General features: G+C 43.8%; 1 protein-coding gene across 2 annotated transcripts in view; it reads right to left on the minus strand.

Annotated features, from left to right (window-relative positions):
- The window catches only part of WDR48 (WD repeat domain 48), a 34,021-nt gene that overhangs the window by 5,872 nt on the left and 10,145 nt on the right, over nt 1–18,004 (minus strand). The window contains exons 4-19 of one of the 2 annotated variants that reach the window (XM_077936711.1): nt 17,908–17,990; nt 17,521–17,650; nt 16,466–16,554; nt 14,351–14,452; nt 13,691–13,915; nt 12,428–12,502; nt 11,783–11,885; nt 11,060–11,157; nt 7,977–8,084; nt 5,741–5,837; nt 4,659–4,754; nt 3,597–3,702; nt 3,035–3,121; nt 1,680–1,767; nt 1,080–1,156; nt 773–965 (exon numbers count right to left, since the gene is read on the minus strand). In XM_077936711.1, coding sequence (XP_077792837.1) covers nt 773–965; nt 1,080–1,156; nt 1,680–1,767; nt 3,035–3,121; nt 3,597–3,702; nt 4,659–4,754; nt 5,741–5,837; nt 7,977–8,084; nt 11,060–11,157; nt 11,783–11,885; nt 12,428–12,502; nt 13,691–13,915; nt 14,351–14,452; nt 16,466–16,554; nt 17,521–17,650; nt 17,908–17,990 — 1,757 coding nt within the window. The remainder of the gene's footprint in view (nt 1–772; nt 966–1,079; nt 1,157–1,679; nt 1,768–3,034; nt 3,122–3,596; nt 3,703–4,658; nt 4,755–5,740; nt 5,838–7,976; nt 8,085–11,059; nt 11,158–11,782; nt 11,886–12,427; nt 12,503–13,690; nt 13,916–14,350; nt 14,453–16,465; nt 16,555–17,520; nt 17,651–17,907; nt 17,991–18,004) is intronic. The other variant, XM_028749890.2, reaches the window with a different exon arrangement.

The following is an 18,004-nucleotide window of genomic DNA, read 5'->3' on the forward strand; positions in this document are numbered from 1 at the left end:
TGACCCAGAGGACGTTCAAAGGCATTCAGATTCCCAAGTCTGCTTTAAGGTAGCAAAGCACAAATTGCTTTCTAATAGCCATCGATGAATGCAAACTTTAAGACTCTTGGAGTAAAGTTCACACCTTATTCAAAATGGAACTTGCATCATGGCAGCCAAGGAAGATGAACCATCGTTTTTAAAGCACGCAACTAAATGAAAATACTTTGAAGTATGAGAAATGTACTGACGGGGGCTGTCACACACCACACCTTGTTAACTAACAACTTGTGTGAGACCAAGGAACTCTAACTGAGGATTTCAAAGCAGTTCTCTGAGTGCCTTTGGGACTCCAAATTAATTTTACAAGAGGGAATTTGCCAGGGAACCCCTTTTTGGGTCGTTTCCTCCCACTTGATGGTTGAGGCTCTCTACTGCAAGAAGACATGCAAAGTGAGGTGTTGGTACCCACCGGAGAATCTTCTCCCACCCTGGAGCAGTTGATAATTTCAACCACTGGGAGACAACACAGTTAATTCAGGACAAAAGCGAACCTGTTTTGGCTTGAGCCCGTTTTTGAATTCTCAGGATGTGACAGGTTATGTGCTCCAATGCCACAAACACAACCCCGGCTTTTCTTCTTCCCCAAAATCATTTCATAGGACTTCAAGACCTGCCCCCCCCCCCAGCCAACATATCCTGCCTTCCTTCCAAGGAACTCAGAATGGGGTACAAAGTTGTGTCCACTCCACTGAATTCTTAAATCCATCAGAAAGGTAAGCAATGGGGATACCTGGTCTTGGCACAGAAGTTCAATTTTCTCTTCTGCTAAAACAGCAATGTCCTCCTCTTTTTCTTGTTCCCCGGCCTTTTCATTATTGGAAGAGCTAGTTGTCTGAGATTCATTGTCCAGATTTATTATTTTTTCATAAACATGCTCCATCACCTTCCTAACTTGCAACATGTCACTGGCTGACAGTCGATCCCTGTGGAAACAAAGTGTATTTGTGGTGGAGACATGAAGTCTTAGCCGATTGTGGCTCATTATTCCATGCTCCTGGAAGCCAAGAGCAGTTTTGTGATTTATTTTATATACTTACTTCTTTAACGTTTTTGCTCCAGAAGAGGAATGAGGTTGGAGGTAGAAAGGAATCTTATTAAATTTTGGCATATTCTTCTACAAAATAAAAAAGCAGAAACTGTAACAAACACATTTACTTACTCCTTAAATGATAAATTAATCTTCTCATTTGCATGAATTTTCTATGTCATTGTTCCCCAGCTTGTTGGGTTTTTTTATAGCTAAAACTAAACGATGTTTCACTGCCTTAGTTAGTCACAAGAGAAATTTCAGTAGCATTCCTGCCAGCTTAAGCGCAACTCAGCAATTGAAATCATTTTATTTACTTTCGGATAAGGAAACAAGAGAAATAAAATCACAACTAAAGCTGTAAATAAGACGAATCATTTTTAAACTTGCAAAATGCTCTCAGCATATTCCACGTACCTGAAACAGAAATGTGGCTCTTAACAGCCAATTTTTTATTTTATTTTTAATTAAGAGCAAAACTCTACACCAGTTTGGTCTACAACTCCCACCAGCCCCACTGGAGTTGTAGTCCAAAACCAGCTTAGCGAAGGCTGCTCTAGATTTTCTCTCTCTCTTTCCTGCAACTCTGGAATATTGAAGAGAAACTTACATCCACAGTGATGTCAATTACCCATTGTGGCACTGTTTCGTTAAGGAGCATGGATTCAGTCTCACCCCCAGAATCCCGACATAGCAACCTAATTGGAAAGAGTTTCAAAACGTGGTACATTGATAGATTAATGAAGGTGGGTGGGAAAGAATCCTTTAAGATGTCATCTCTGCACAAAAACCAACAGCAAGTGTATGAAAACAAGGAAATACCATTGGAAGTAACAAGGTATATAGTCTGATAGACAAAGGCAAATGTGTTTTAAGATATACTGGGATGAATTTGTGCCTGAAGCTAGTGGCACATGTCCTGCATTGAATTATACTTGGGAACGCTTTAAGTTACATGTCTGAATTCGCTTCCTTAGCACAGGCTAAGTCCAGTCCAAAACTACCAACTGCCTCATCTTACTACAATACCTTGAAGGGACGTCAACTTTTAGGACAAAGAGCAAGGTTAAGTCTAATCATGTATTTTCCTTCCTGGTCAGGAATGGGTTAACTCCTGTGGTATGTAAGAAGACAGCACATAAAATGTGGTATCAAGAAGGGAGGAAGGGTCCCACTCCACAGATTTTAATTTTGGCTTCTTAGAGCCTATGGAATTCTTCAACTGTTAGCCTGCACCTAAAGTTCATCTTCATGGCTAGGTACCAGTGTAAGAGACAAAACAAAAACCAACAGTTAAAGATGAATAAGATATCCCCAGGAAGTCCTAAAATAAATAAGTAGCCAAGCAGGGCATGCAAAAAAACCCCAAAAATAAATGAATCAATATTCTCCTGTGACAATCCTTCAGTGGGACAGACTAGCTTTTGATCACAAAAACCAAAAGGGTAGCACTCCTTAATAGAATAGCCCCCCTTCTTCAATGCAGCAGAATGGACAGAGATGCTAATGAATGGATAAAACCTTGGCTCCCCTCTGCCTTCTTCTCCTTTCCTGATGGGATCCACCCCACTGGGATCTGGATCAAGTATTCTCATCTACTACCTTTACTAACTTTTGCCAGCTGGGAGCTCTCTGGAGCAGTGAGCAAGTCCAGACCATTAGCTTATTAGCTGATCAGCCTTGCCGCTGAAAGCCCTTCCAGTGACAACTTGCTTTCCTAGGATATCCCTTCATGGCTCCTGCTACAGAGGGGGGTGGCCACTGAGAGGCAAACTAATTCCCATGCCTCTCCTACTGCTTGGGGAGGGAATTAAGGGGTTCTCCCCACCGCACAAATTGGGCGGATGAGAAATAGTATATCATAGGAGAGAGGGAAAAATTGCTTCCTAGGAGGCTGAAAGCCGCTGATCTCCAATTAGGTGTCAAGACGATTGGGGGGAGAGAGTGTTTGGGGCCACTTCTTACCTCGTTAGGAATGGTCTGCCTTCTGACATGGGAGCACAGGAGGAGAACTCATTCTTGACTTCTTGTGTAGTGAGAAAGGGTGTGAGCCTTTGGGATGGCACCATGAACAATATCTTAATAAAGCGTTTAAACTCCTTGAGACAATTTATGAAAACACACCCTGCTCCTTCACCGTTTATATGCAGAGAGAATAAAGGACATTTGAAGAGAGGGAAGCGCCCCTTGACAATCAAATTGCTTTGGGTTTAAAAGGTAACGCTGCTTATTATATATTTTCTTAGTGGTCCTTACAACAACCTTGTGAACACAGATCCCCTAGGGCAGATGGACAAGCTGACTGTCTGTGGCTTCCCTAAGGCCATCGAATGGCAGAGGTGAGATTGGAGTCATGGCACTGTCACTAAGTCGCACTACCAAAGAATTCAAGTTTTCTCATCATTTGCTTTTTCAAATCCTGCCACACGGTTTACAACCAATAAGCCAGCAACCTAAACACGAGACGGCAGACGTGCTCCCCTCTCCACCCCAACTTCCCCAGAATTCTTTTTCAGAATTTTTGTACCTAAACAGAGTGCGTCCTCCAGCTTCGCCAAAAATAACTGGCGTGTGCGGTGGCACTTGGAAGTATCCGTTTCCTTTCTGTACTCTGTTCTCCTGCTCGCCGTTCACTATTATAGGAAGGGGAGAAATGGACCACACAGTAATAAGACCATACAGTAGTAATTCAGTTCAAAACAAGCATGTTCCATTTTCTTCACCCCAAGAGATTTTTGAAATTTGTTTCATTTTTTTTACTTTACAAGATTTATGCACTGCTTAAAGCCTCAAAGCAATCTACAAAAAGAATAAAACAAAATTATGAGCAAAAACAGTTAAAAACAACCAATTAAAACATTAAAATAAAATAAAACCAAGGGTCGGCTAAAACCAGATTAGCACACATATCTGGAAAGTCTTGCCTGAACATTTTTTTTTAGCAGGAGCTGAAAGGAGTATGAAGGGAGTTCCAAAGTGCAGGCACCGCTACACTAAAAGATCAATTTCTTACAAAGGTGGAACAAGTATTATGTGGCACCCACAACTAGTGTCAGTTCTGCAGAATGAAGCAGTCAATTGGGTATATATAAGATAAAGTGATATCGCAAGTAAACTGGTCCAAGGGCTTTTATATACTAATAGTAAAACCTTGAACTGTAAGCAAACGGGCAGGTCTCTGAGCGGATGTGTTCATATGCTGGCAGGATCTCACCCCTGTTAGCAACCATGCTGCAGCATTCTGCACTAACAGCAGCTTCCGGATCAAGCGCAAGGGAAGCCTCGCATAGAACACGGTGCAGTAATCCAATCCTGAATTAACCACTGCACAAAAACTGCTGTGGCCAAGCTGTCATACCAGTTGCAGCTGGTGAAAAGTGCTTCTAGCCACTGGGGCTATCTAGGTCTCCAGCGACAAAGCTGGACCGAGAACTGGCACCCAGCTACCTTTTCTCTTGCTAGTAGGATCAGATGTGGATTATACTCCGTATTTACGTATCAAAGCTTACTATATGTACAGGAAGGCATTTCCAATATGCTAAGAAAAAGGGAAGTCTAACCTTTCCATGCAGCACAAAGAATCACTCACCATGGTTCATCTCATTTTCTTCTTCATCCATAGGATTGATGTGGGTTCTAGGCCAATACTCTAAGAGAGCTTGCAGTAGGAGCCCTCCCAGGTTCACTGCATTTTGTAACACAGAAGGGAAAGAAAACAAGAATTTGTCACCGATATTTATAAAAGTTAGAAATGAATTTTTTAATTAAAAAACCTAGCATGTTATTAGTATTAGTTACAAACATTTTAAGGCTGCCATCCAAAGAACCATGCAGCTGGTTCCACATACCCATGGGGGCTGTTTTTGCCTTGTTTTTCTGGACAGAAAAACAGCCCCTCCCAACGTAAACCTCTTTGGAAACCGAGGGAACTTTCAAAAGCAGGTTTATGATACAGCACAGGACTTTGCTATACAAAGAGGCAAACCCACAGGACGGGCTCAGGTCCTTGTATGCACTGAGGTAGCTCTTTGGATCTGGACCTTGGTTCATCCTTTCTAACTGAAAGCTCAAAAGGAGCCTTCATTGAAGGGCACTTGTCGAAAACTGAAGTACTGATACTGCAAACTGGTTTGCCTGCAAGATCAGGGTAATGGCTTGTATCCAATGAAGTGCTAATTAACTCACTCCACCAGCAGAAGGATATATGCTTGTGCAACAGATTTCCTCCTCCCTCCTCCCTCCTCCCCACTAAATCTGTTCAGGGGGTTCCCCCAACCGTCTGGAGCAGATTTGGGGAGAGCACTGGACACACACGGGGGGAAGAGGGGGTGACGTGTAAATCCCTGAGCTTATGGAATGAGTTCATTGAATATCACCCCAAATTTCCAGTCCATGCAGAGGATGAGCTAGTGACAGTCTCGCAGATTACACTGCTACAAGTAGCGCAGAACTGTGGACCAAGACAGGCTAGGCAATTAAGTTTCCAAAGAAAACCAAGCCAACACAAACTGCCACAGCAAGAAGTCTGAATTAAAAAGAAAAAGGAAAAATCTCTCGAGCATTTGACGGGGCATAGGGAGATCGCCAAATAGGTTTATATACACTTTTCAGAAACATGGTAAGGTACAAGGAGTTTTGTTGTTTAATGAAATAATGTCAACGCACACTCACATTTTGGATCAGAGCCATCTGGACTGCTAAACCCAGCATCTTTTGCTGAGACCCAAGCTGCAAAGCAGTCACTCTCATCTAAAGTAATTGTCAACATCTGTCAAAACAAGACCGTTGGGAGGAATGCGGTATGAATACTGTATTAAGAACAAAACCTACACATTCAAACCTACAGAAAACTTTGACAAGCACACTTTGATTATACAAGGATTACATGCAGATGACAACATCTGTCATCTCATCATTACATTAGTATCTGTGTATTAGTTTTACAAGACCATACAGCAAGATCTTTGAACAGTTGCTCACTACATTTCCACAGTAATTAGTATTCATCAACATGCTAAATACAAATTCTCAAACAAATGTGTGCCTCATTTTCAACTGCGAACAACAAAAGAAATGGTTTCAAACTCTAATGCTGCTGAAAATAAAAAACAAAGACATTATCAATCCCATGGGGATTGGTCCTCCAATCCCTGCCAGAAGTGAGAGGGAAGATGATGGGAAGTGATGTCAAGCCTTGCTTTTGGCAAGGATCTTCCTCTGTAGCCCAGTTTAAACCCGAATGAAAAATGCTATTATAGTGATTGACAGGTGATTTGATAAGGAAGTTTTGAGATTAAAAAATGCTTGTGTAAGGAATTTGGCACACCTTTTGGAACTAACAATGCAGACTCCAAAGAGGTACTTGATTATATTTAGTTACATTCAAGAGAACTACCATCTCAAACCAAAGGCATATGACCAATGTGCTTCAAACCACCGCTCTTCCTCAAGGACTGTCTTGAACATCAGATTGCAAACTGGTATCTGCACACAACTTCAACCTCTGCTTCATTTAAAACACACACATTTTTTGTGTGCACCTAGACATTTTGTCCCTTCCTCTTGGAGGAAACACATGTATACAATATGCATAATCCAATTTCATATATTTAAAATTGAAGTAACTGTTTTGAAAAAAACGGAGAGCCCAGGAGCACATGATAAGAGATGTGTAACATTATGTATAAGGGACGCGGGTGGCGCTGTGGGTTAAAGCCTCAGCGCCTAGGACTTGCCGATCGAAAGGTCGGCGGTTCGAATCTCCACGGCAGGGTGCGCTCCCGCTGCTCGGTCCCAGCGCCTGCCAACCTAGCAGTTCGAAAGCACCTCCGGGTGCAAGTAGATAAATAGGGACCGCTTACCAGCGGGAAGGTAAACGGTGTTCCGTGTGCTGCGCTGGCTCGCCAGATGCAGCTTGTCACGCTGGCCACGTGACCCGGAAGTGTCTGTGGACAGCGCTGGCCCCCGGCTTATAGAGTGAGATGGGCGCACAACCCTAGAGTCTGTCAAGACTGGCCCGTATGGGCAGGGGTACCTTTACCTTTTACTTTAACATTATGTATAGTGTGGATTGGGAGAAGTTTTTCTCCCTCTCCCTAGAACTTGGGAACATCCAACTAAGCTGAACGCTGCAAGATTCAGGACAGACAGAAGACAGTACAGTCGTACCTTGGTTTTCAAACAGCTTGGTTCTCGAATGTTTTGGCTCCTGAACGCTGCAAACCCAGAAATGATTGTTCTGGTTTGTGATCTATATTTGGAAGCCGAACATCCAACGGGGCTTCGGCAGCTTCCAATTGGCTGCAGGAGCTTCGCACTTTGGTTTCCAAACCTTTTGGAAGTTGAAAAGACTTCCGGAACGGATTCCCTTCAACTTCCAAGGTACGACTGTACTTCCTTCACAAAGCATACAGTTCAACTATGAAATTCTGTCTTCCAGGATGTAGCGTACACCATCGACTTGGGTGGCTTTAAAATATTCATGGAGGACAAGGCTATCACTGACTACTAGGCATGATGGCTATATTCCACCTCCACTCTCAGCAGCGTGTCTCGGTATAGCAAATGCTGGGTATCACAAGAGGAGAGAAAGCTGATGTGCTCATGTCTTGCTTGCAGGCTTCCCAGGGGCACCCGGGTGGTGAATGTGAGAACAGTATGCTAAACTACATGGGCCTTTGACCTTATCCAGTAGGAGTCCTTTTTAAAAGGTGTGTAAGACCCTTGCCGAGCCTAATTAGGCCCACAGTCTCCTAACCACAATGTCTCAGCCCAATGCACCACACAGGGCTGTTCTAAAAATTACATTGTGGCTGTCTATATATTGTATATATGGCCGTGAGCTCCAAACGAAGGATGAAATATAAATCGCCTCAACAACACTGAAATTAATTAAAGAGTGCCTTACCCCAGTTTTTAAGTCTACTGAAAACCAATTTGGCACGTAAACCATTTTAAACCTTTTCTTAATTTCTTCTTCAAAGTCCACTTTCCCAAGGTCTTCTACTTTACATGCCTGTATGTAAGACAACCACAACAGAAAAGGTTATGCAGCAAAGATGTACCACATATCATCAACAAACTTGCACTCCCTGGAAAAGAGTTTGTTTTGAATGAGCTCTCATGTTTATTATGAGTTGCATCCAATTGCGCCACTCAGACCAATAGCAAAGAGCTCCATTAGAGGAATGGGGAGGAAAGCAGCTTTCAACATTTCTTCCACTCCCTTGCAGCCCTCTGAGTCCATAAACCTTTTGAAGTCGGGTCCGCAATCCTTCAAAATAGTTTTAGAGCAGGTACATGCCCTACTTCCAAGAGACTGTGATCTACTCCCACATAAATAAACCGGCAGTGATCTACCCATTGGATTGACCAAATTTGTTGAGCTTTTTTTGGGGGGGGAAAGAGAGCAATGGATCAAAATTCCCCCGGTCACTTGGCACAGCCCTCGGTGAAGTCGGCTCTTCCTGACGCCGTCTCCAATCAGCGCCCGGGTTTGCTTTAGCTCGCAAATATAATTGGAAACATATAATTGGAAAGAAGCTAAAGCACATACCGTATTTTTCGCCCTATAGGACACACTTTTTCCCCTCCAAAAATGTAGGGGAAATGTGTGTGCGTCCTATGGGGCGAATGCAGGCTTTCGTGAAGCCTGGAGAGCCCCACCGCCAGCCCCACAAGCTCGGGGGACAGTGGGGAGGCGGAACGCCGCCATCCCGCTGTCCCCCAACTTGGTTAGAAGGCTGGCAGGGGGGAGAAGCCTGCTCCTCCTGGTCGCCAGCCCTGCAAACTCGGGGGACAGCGGGGAGGCACAGCGCGCCATCCCGCTGTCTCCCGACCTGGTTTGGGGGCTGGTGGAGGGCTTCCCCCTCCCCCAGCCCCGCAAGCTCCCAGAGCGATGCCAAAGCTGCACGCAGCTTCGGCATCGCTCTGGGTCACGTTCTGGGGGCTGGGGGAGGGGGAAGCTCTGGCTTCCCCCCCCCTCAGCCCCCAAGCTGCCAGAGCGATGCCGAAGCTGCACGCAGCTTGGGCATCACTCTGGGTCCCATTCTGGGGGCTGGGGGAGGGGGAAGCTCGGGCTTCCCCCGCTCCAGCCCCGCGCCTGGGGGGGGGGAGGAAATAAAATTTTTCCCCTTTATTCCCCGCCCCCAAAATCTAGGTGCGTCCTATGGGCCGGTGCGTCCTATAGGGTGAAAAATACGGTACATCAAGCGAAATTTGGGAGATAGGACTGCTGATTAATGGACCTCTGTGACTGGAGCGACGGATGGGATAAATAAATCAAGTGATGAACCACCATCAAGAGACTGGTATGTTTCGGAGTGAAACGGAAGGGGGGTGGAGGAAAAAAACTTTTCTTTTCTTTGCCTTATGTGAGTATTAATAACCCTCCACCCCAGAAAGAAGTTTGTGGCATTTTATATTAATCACAAGCAGGAATTCAAGAACTGTGTGGACTGAATTATAGATCAAAGAGATAATTGGTAAACAAAGGAGAACGGAGGAAAATTCTATGACGCAGTTTTAAATGGCGTCTCGCTAAGACAGGCTTGTCTAAGAAAGACGGGGGGAGGAGGACCAGGATCATTGGAATGTGAATCATGACTGGAATGTGATCTAACCTGGCAGAGCCCTCCTGATATTTTGATATACTGGCAAGCCTGGAGAATTAAAGGACAGACCGAGGATAAATTTATTACGGAAGAGTGGAATGGTGTCTGTTCCTAAGTGATATGATTCTTGGAGAGTGTAAAACCCACACAAAGGACGTTTGTCTCCAACCGCTTGTGAAGATTATCAGAGATCGCAAAGAAAGGATTATATGATAACAACAAGAAGATGAAGAAAGTAATAAAGAGACTATCTGGACAGAACTGGATAGAACTGTTTAACTAAAGCAGCAACATAAGTGATGCTTGGACCCCCGTTTCGAGCTTGAAGTATGGGTACCCCCAACAAAATTAAAAAATTTGGCTGTATAATTTGGAAGTAATGTGATTTGATTCGCCTGTTAATAAAAATTATTATTAAAAAACAAAATTCCTTTCCCCCACCCAAGTTCCCCTGATGGAGCCGCCTTGCTGTCAATTGAGTGATACAGATTGATACAGCCACACATTTCCAATTTCTTTAAAATACACACCCAATGGGGCTTCAAGAAAAAGCAAGGAAAACTAGCTCTCTTAAAACACTCTAGCAGTTACTGTAAATTACTGCTATAAGAGGCATCGCTACTGACCTTTCTCCAGGAACTTGCTCAGCAGTAATTTACTGCCTGATAGGTTGGAACAGTGGTTTTTTGAAGGAGAAAGGAAGAAATGTGCTCTAAGATAATTTAGAGCTTCTGTTTTTAAGCAAGGGATTAATGAGTTTATTGATTCAATCAGGAAGTACCTCTCTTTTTACAAAAGCTAATGGAGAGCTATGAAGAAGCATGAACTATAAAAAATGGCCAAAAACCAGCTGTAAAAGATGTTCCCACCCCAAAGGGCCTTTTTGTTCTTCCAAAGCAGCATCCTAAAGGGGATCTACCAACCAAAGCTACACGGTAAACATGAATCCACTGTATATGAAGAAGCAGTTAATATAAGACAACCTAATCACACATAGGGTGGCGCTGTGGGTTAAAGCCTCAGCGCCTAGGACTTGCCGATCGAAAGGTCGGCAGTTCGAATCCCTGCGGCGGGGTGTGCTCCCGTCGTTCGGTCCCAGCGCCTGCCAACCTAGCAGTTCGAAAGCACCTTCGGGTGCAAGTAGATAAATAGGGACCGCTTACCAGCGGGAAGGTAAACGGCGTTCCGTGTGCTGCGCTGGCTCGCCAGATGCAGCTTGTCACGCTGGCCACGTGACCCAGAAGTGTCTGCGGACAGCGCTGGCTCCCGGCCTATAGAGTGAGATGAGCGCACAACCCTAGAGTCTGGCAAGACTGGCCCGTACGGGCAGGGGTACCTTTACCTTACCTTAATCACACATATTTGACCAGGCACCTACCTTCAACACGTCCCAGTACGCCACGTTGTTGTTTGTGTCTTTGGTTAATATGTGTCTTTTGTCATTGAGAATGTGGCACTGAATAATACTAGCACCCCCTAGGGAAAAAGAAAAAAGAAAGGGAGGGGGAACCCAAGTAAATCAGACCATCCATGCAGATCTCTCAGCCTGTATAAGTGTGTAACACAGAAAGACACACAGAAAGCCTGCGTGGGAAAGGATCAGTCGAAAGCAAAAAAGGAAGGTGCCATTTTGAATTGTTTTTAATTTTTCATTACTCAGATGGAACAGGAATAATTAATATTCTGCATCTCTGGAAGCACCATGCAGAATTTTATATGGAGTCTGGGTGCAGTACCAGGTGCCTAGGCCTGGATTCCTGAATTGGCAAGTTTTTACTTTAAAGTGGTGGTGATGGTGGTAGGGAGACACACAAAACAAAACAAGGTTCTCATTAGTCATGGTGATAGTTTCTGCCTGACAGGACCCAAATGTCGAAGAGCCGCACTTCTGTACTTTGCAGGACTCTCTAGCCCCCTTTGCTTAGTCCCAACCAATGTAGGTGACAAAAGCCCCGATGCTTAAAGGAACAGATTGACCATTTACACAAGATTTTGCAGAAAGATTAAATCTGGATCAAGTACTGTTTCTTTCTCTGCCCCCTGCTGCCTCTGCCAGCCCCAAAGCACTACTTTCAAGTAATTCCCCCAGTGTTAATCGCACCTTTAATAACTTGGTCAGGCTGTGTACAAAGGGGTGTGATTGGGTTGGTACAGTCGTTGTCATAGTCCCCGGAAGCTCTAAAGTTGTGAATTCCTTTCAAAGTCTAAAAAATAAATAAAATGAAAGCAAGGGGAGAAGTAAAAGGATCATAATTAGATTCCACTACACAACATGGCCTATGCCCCCTTCTTCAAAGTATCTTTCTCCACCTTAGGGAAACTATTTGTCCAATTTCCATGATGGCCCTTGTGAAAAAAAACTACAAATATTCGGACAACACAGGGCCACAAGTAGAGGACCGGATGAATCAAGGTGCAAAACTGGTCCAGAAGGCAGAAGCAGCAAGCTTCACTCATGCCACACTCTTCTATGCAAAGTGCTTAAAGCAGAAGAGTCAGTAGGTAATATCTAATGTTAGCCTCAAAGTAGGCCACTTATTTAAACGGGTCCACTTGTGAGTTTGACCAACACTGGATATTGTCCAGTGATGGATGCATGTATATTTTGGTAGAATGGAGAGAGTTCCATTTATAGATGAGGGATTCTACAACTTTGCTCAAGTGAGCTTCCCAAGATTATCAAGGAAGGATCAACTATGCACAACTGGGCATATGTAAATTTGCACAGGTTTAATTCATTTCTTACCCACTTATTCACAGATGATTTTGTTGTTGCAACCCAGAGGGCTGGAGGAGGGTCAGCTGATCGATCTAGCTCCATCTGAACAATCAAGAAATGAGAAGTGTTACATCATCTTTCTATTGGTGCACACCCATACAATAAACAGTATGCTCCTTTATACCAAGTGGAACATAGCATCATAGAATTTTAGTGCTGAAAGGGGCCACATGTTTCACTAGGAGTAAGAAGGAACAGAACCCAGGGCAGAACTAGGCTTCAGATTAAAATAAAATAAAAAAAGCAACAGTTCCAGTACAATTGGCAAATTTGCTTTTGAAATTCAGGTGTCAGGTTTCTATACGCATAGTGTACAGATGTATTTAAAAACTGAATTTACAGATGAGATTTATCACAACACACAGTACTGTTCTAACACCTACTATAGGTTCCTGCTTATCTTCCTTAAAATTGACAACCCATCTCACAGAGATAAAGGCTCCATCTCAGAGGGCGGCATGGTATTTTTTAATAAAGCTTTACTTTCTAGATGTGTTTTCCGAAGACTGAGCAGATTTCAGCAACCCTGTATTTCTAGTTTGGTTGTACACTGTCATTACTCTATGGATGGTAAGTGGTTGAAGTATTGTGGAACACGTCCAAAGGTTGGCCTTGTTATTAAGTTACAGAAGTTAACATATCCAAATTTAGAAAAATAATAGTCTACATTTAAGCCAAAAAGCTATATAAATAAAACAACATTTCTCATAAAAAAATATTAATCCACCACATTTATGTTAAAAAATGCCCAGTGTTTATGTCTCATCTTCTTACAGATGCCAACAGTGAGGAAGATCCCCATTTGTGGAATACTCTCTCCAGGGAAGTTTGGCTGGCATATTCATTATACACCTTTAGGTGGCGGGCGAAAACATTCCTCTTTAACCAGGCCTTTGGCTGATTAACATCCTCAACCCTTTTTAAAGTGTTTGTGGGAGGTGGAAGAGAGGGGTTACTGTTTCGTTGTTCTTATTTTTATTATTTATTTTGTGTTTTTATGCTGTGGACTGCCTTGAGACCTATGGATGAAGGGCGGTATACAAACTGAATAAATAATAATAACTACGCCCTCTCCACAAATGATGTCCCAAGTTGTATTATGCTTTTCTACAACTGCCACCCAGAACAGTCAAGCTGTATCTGATGGGGAAAAAGGAGGTTGCAGCTCTACTGATAGTAAGTTTTACCAAGATGTAGATTGGGGGGGGGGGGAATGGTTATGTATATTACCTTAAGGACAGGTGCCTTTTCTTCACAAATGAGCACCCGAATATCAGGATTTCGTAGATCTGTACAGTATATCTTTCTGTCTCTTCCACCTGAATATACGTGAGTGAAGGCTTCATTGACTTGAAGTGCCCATACACCCTCATCGTGGACTCTGTATGTAGCTATACATCTCTGCTGACCAAGGGACCAGAGTCTGATAGTCCCATCAGAGCTGCCAGAAAGACACTGTAACAAGAATGGTTGTTCAATTTAAAACAATTACATATCCAATAAACAGTGAGTAAATGTTTAGCTCTCTAAAGTCAACATGCAAGTCCAGTTTTCCTTCCGTTCAATCTGTTTTCCCTATAGAATGTTACAGTTTCATTTTACAACAGAAATAACGCACACAAAAAACTTATCCATGCCAAACAATTCTTTTTTTAACCCCCCCATTTTAGCTTGTTGGTTCTAGCAAAGTATTTAATTACAGTTGATATTTGCTCAAATATGAAACAAAAATGCATTGTGTTTGTTTCAACACATTTCTTATTAAGAACTCACAAGCCGATCTTGCGGAATAAGCAACGCAAAGGGCTGAGAGGATATTATTGCAACACAGAGAGAAATCTTCCCCGTACAGCTAGTAGCCTTCATAGTAATATGATATCAAATGCATACCTGTGTGCCATCTCTGTTCAATAGCAAAGCTTTAACATTGTCTGTGTGCCCCTTGAGTTTCATAAGCTTTGCACAGGTTCTTGGATCCCAGACCCTTAATACCTGTTGAGGGGGGAGAACTCTGATATATTACAATGGTATTGTGATCCAAACTCATTTCCCAATTTTTAAAGGGCCTTCAAACCAAAGCCGATTCAATTTAAGTTTCTTGAACAGGCACCAGACTCTTTGACTCTTTTAGAAAGTACAGTGGTACCTCTGGTTACAAACGGGATCCGTTCCGGAGCCCCGTTCGCAACCTGAAAGGAATGCAACCCGGGTCACAATTCGCCGCTTCTGTGCAGGATGTCATTTTGCGCGTCTGCGCATGCACGAGTGGCGAAACCCGGAAGTAACCCTTTCTGGTACTTCCGGGTCGCCACGGGACGCAACCTGAAAAAACGTATACGGAAGCAAACGTAACAAGAGGTATGACTGTACAACAATGGCAGGCTCCGCACCACCCGAAATAATAGCCTCATGATTCCCAATGCCTGGGAGGTAGGGGAGAGAAAGAATAGTTGGGTTCTGCTAGATGGCCTCCTACTGTGACAGAGGTGGGGAACCTCAGGCCTGGGGACAGAATGTGGGGCTCTCAATATGCCACACCATCACGGGTCCAGCTCCATGCCCTACTCAATTGCTTTTGCCTTGCTTGAAAACCAACTATGATGATGCCTCCTGCTTGCCTAGATGGAGAGATGGGTGGGCAGGTGTAGAAAGTGTGCCTAGAATGTAGCATAATGTCCATAGGTAAGAGTTTCACATTCAATGATCTGCACAGCTTGGCCTCACCCACCACTGGCATGAGGCCCCCAGAAGCTCTCCCGCAATGGAATGGAATCCTATAGCAGAAAAAGGTTTCTTATCCTTAACTGGAGGCAGCAGGGGTCAGCAAGATGTCATCCTCAATAGTTTCTAAACGACTACTATTCTGTGGGTGTTTATGTGCATGTACATGTACAATGTTGGCATCCGTCTGTTTCGAGAGACAATAAGTGCTTTTCCGGCAATGAAGTCAAACCGCTGTGTTAGCAGCACTGAAGTGACTTTCCAGGGGGCAAGCCTGGGCAGTGTGCATGGAGGTCCTGGGCTGCCCAGATGACAAGACACTCCTCTTGTGGTCCAAAGGAAAGCAGAGCAATACATTTGGCACAAGATTGGCTGCAGGAATTGCCAGAAGGTGTACAAGGTGCGTCCCACCATCTTAGGGACTCTGTTCCGGATTTGAGTAGAATTTACTCCTTAGCCTTTTCTTCTCCCAAAGATAAAAAAGGTAAAGGTACCCCTGCCGGTACGGGCCAGTCTTGACAGACTCTAGGGTTGTGCGCCCATCTCACTCAAGAGGCCGAGGGCCAGCGCTGTCCGGAGACACTTCCGGGTCACGTGGCCAGCGTGACAAGATGCATCTGGTGAGCCAGCGCAGCACACGGAAACGCCGTTTACCTTCCCGCTATAAAGCGGTCCCTATTTATCTACTTGCACCCGGGGGTGCTTTCGAACTGCTAGGTTGGCAGGCGCTGGGACCGAGCAACGGGAGCGCACCCCGCCACGGGGATTCGAACCGCCGACCTTTCGATCGGCAAGCCCTAGGCGCTGAGGCTTTTACCCACAGCGCCACCCGCGTCCCTTCTCCCAAAGATATCCACAGACATATTTTGGTGTGTGTGTGTGTGTGTGTGTGTGTGTGTGTGTGTGTGTGTGTGTGTAGGGATAACAATTGTACAGTAACTACTAAACTCCCCTCAGCCCATTATATTGGAGGAAGACTTTCAGAAGGAAGAGGACCAAGTGCAGGCACTTCAGCACCAGCATATGGGATCAACTTCTCCAGCAGCTTAGTGGGATAAGGCTGTATTATAAACCCTCCAGCTCCAATAAGTATTCTGTTGGATTAGACAAAATGTCTGCCTAACAACATCAAGTGCGGTCTTCCCAGAGTATGGGAATGTTTAATAAAATAATTGTTCAGGACAGATATTCCTGTTCAGACACTGGAACACTGAAAGATTTGAAATTTATATAGAAGTTGTGTGCAATCTTTTCACCAAGCCAGTGTGTCTGTGTCTTGCTTACCTTTTCAGTGGACCCTGATACAATTACTGTTCCCATCTGATTCATGGCAAGACTGTAGATAGAATCTTTGTTCCCACTGAGGGAAGAAGCTAATGAAAACAAATCAAACATCATATTGGATGAATATTTCAGACCAAGAAAGAGCAAGAACTTGGAGTAACCAATTTAAGTAGTGTTTGGCATTAAGAATTTACATTTTGCTGCCTAAATACATTTTTCAGCCCATCATTTCCTCTCTTTATAATGGTCACACTATACTTTGAAATGCTCTATTGGGCTGCTGTTAGAGCAATGCAATACCCTCTGCAATGTGTTTTCACCATACTGCAGAAGCAAAGTATATTAAGGGCTGTAATTAACGTTTTAAAAAGTCAATTCTCATCACACATGGCAAGATAGCTGAGAGCTACAAGTTTGTACCTTTACCCCAGTGGGAACGCTAAGATCCCAACAGAGAACTTGATTTTCTCCCATATAAGTAAACAGACACTACGACACACTGAAACAAGTGAATTTGACATTGTTACAAACTTCCCCACCTCACCCACTCTCAGGTGGCCTGGCATCTACTCAAACAGAAGCCCATGAAGACTCTGTGTTTCTACAGCCAGAACCATTGTAGGCAACTTCTGTCCAGGTTCCAGGACAGAAGTGTCCCTGTCATTAATGGAAACACTGACTTGCATTTTATTTACTTCCTTCTATTTATATCTCATCTTTCTTGCATTATGGGACCCAGGGTGGAATACATGCCATTCCTAGCACTCACCCATCTAGGTACTGACCAGACCCACTTAGCTTTGCCTTACATGTCTTCGGACCATATCCTTTTATATCACTTAACTGATATTGTTAAGTTTAAAAACTGACCTTTGAACGCTGACAGGAGTAATTTCTAACTGCCTGTTAAGGCTTACTCTATCAATTTTGTTTCAGCGGTGAACTATTGCTCCAGAAAGTTGTGGGGTTACAAAATACCTTCCCCCCCCCCCCCCCATGGCAGTAAAAAATGGTTTGCACAGATCAGCATAAGCTTAAATCCTCTGGGTACTTACTCGTGACAGTGTTATTTGAGGCAGTCAGTGCTGTTAGCGTATTTACATCCCAGAGGAATATCTGTCTGTCCAGCCCAGCAGATGCCACCAGCTCTTTATCTTTTGCATACGCCAAGGCTTTCACATAATCCTAAAATAAGTAAATGGATATGACAAAAAGGCACTTTAGAACACTGGCACTACTGATTTGACAATCGCAGTGATTACCATATTTCCCCCTGTATAAGACGCCCCCTATTTTGGGGGACTCAGATTTAAGAAAATGGCCTCGGCACTATCTGTGTATAAGATGCCCCCTAATTTTTGTCATTATTAGGGGAAAAACTAGTGTTATACACGGAGAAATACGGTACTTATTATTTATGGCATTTCTAGGCTTCCTCTTACCTTGTGGGTCCTTAGTGTTGACATGCAAAATCCCTTATGTGCATTCCATACTTTAACAGTAGTATCGGATGAAGCAGATATCACTACAAAGGAAAAA

Source organism: Podarcis muralis, chromosome 12 (assembly GCF_964188315.1).
Source record: "Podarcis muralis chromosome 12, rPodMur119.hap1.1, whole genome shotgun sequence".
Lineage (NCBI taxonomy): Eukaryota > Metazoa > Chordata > Lepidosauria > Squamata > Lacertidae > Podarcis > Podarcis muralis.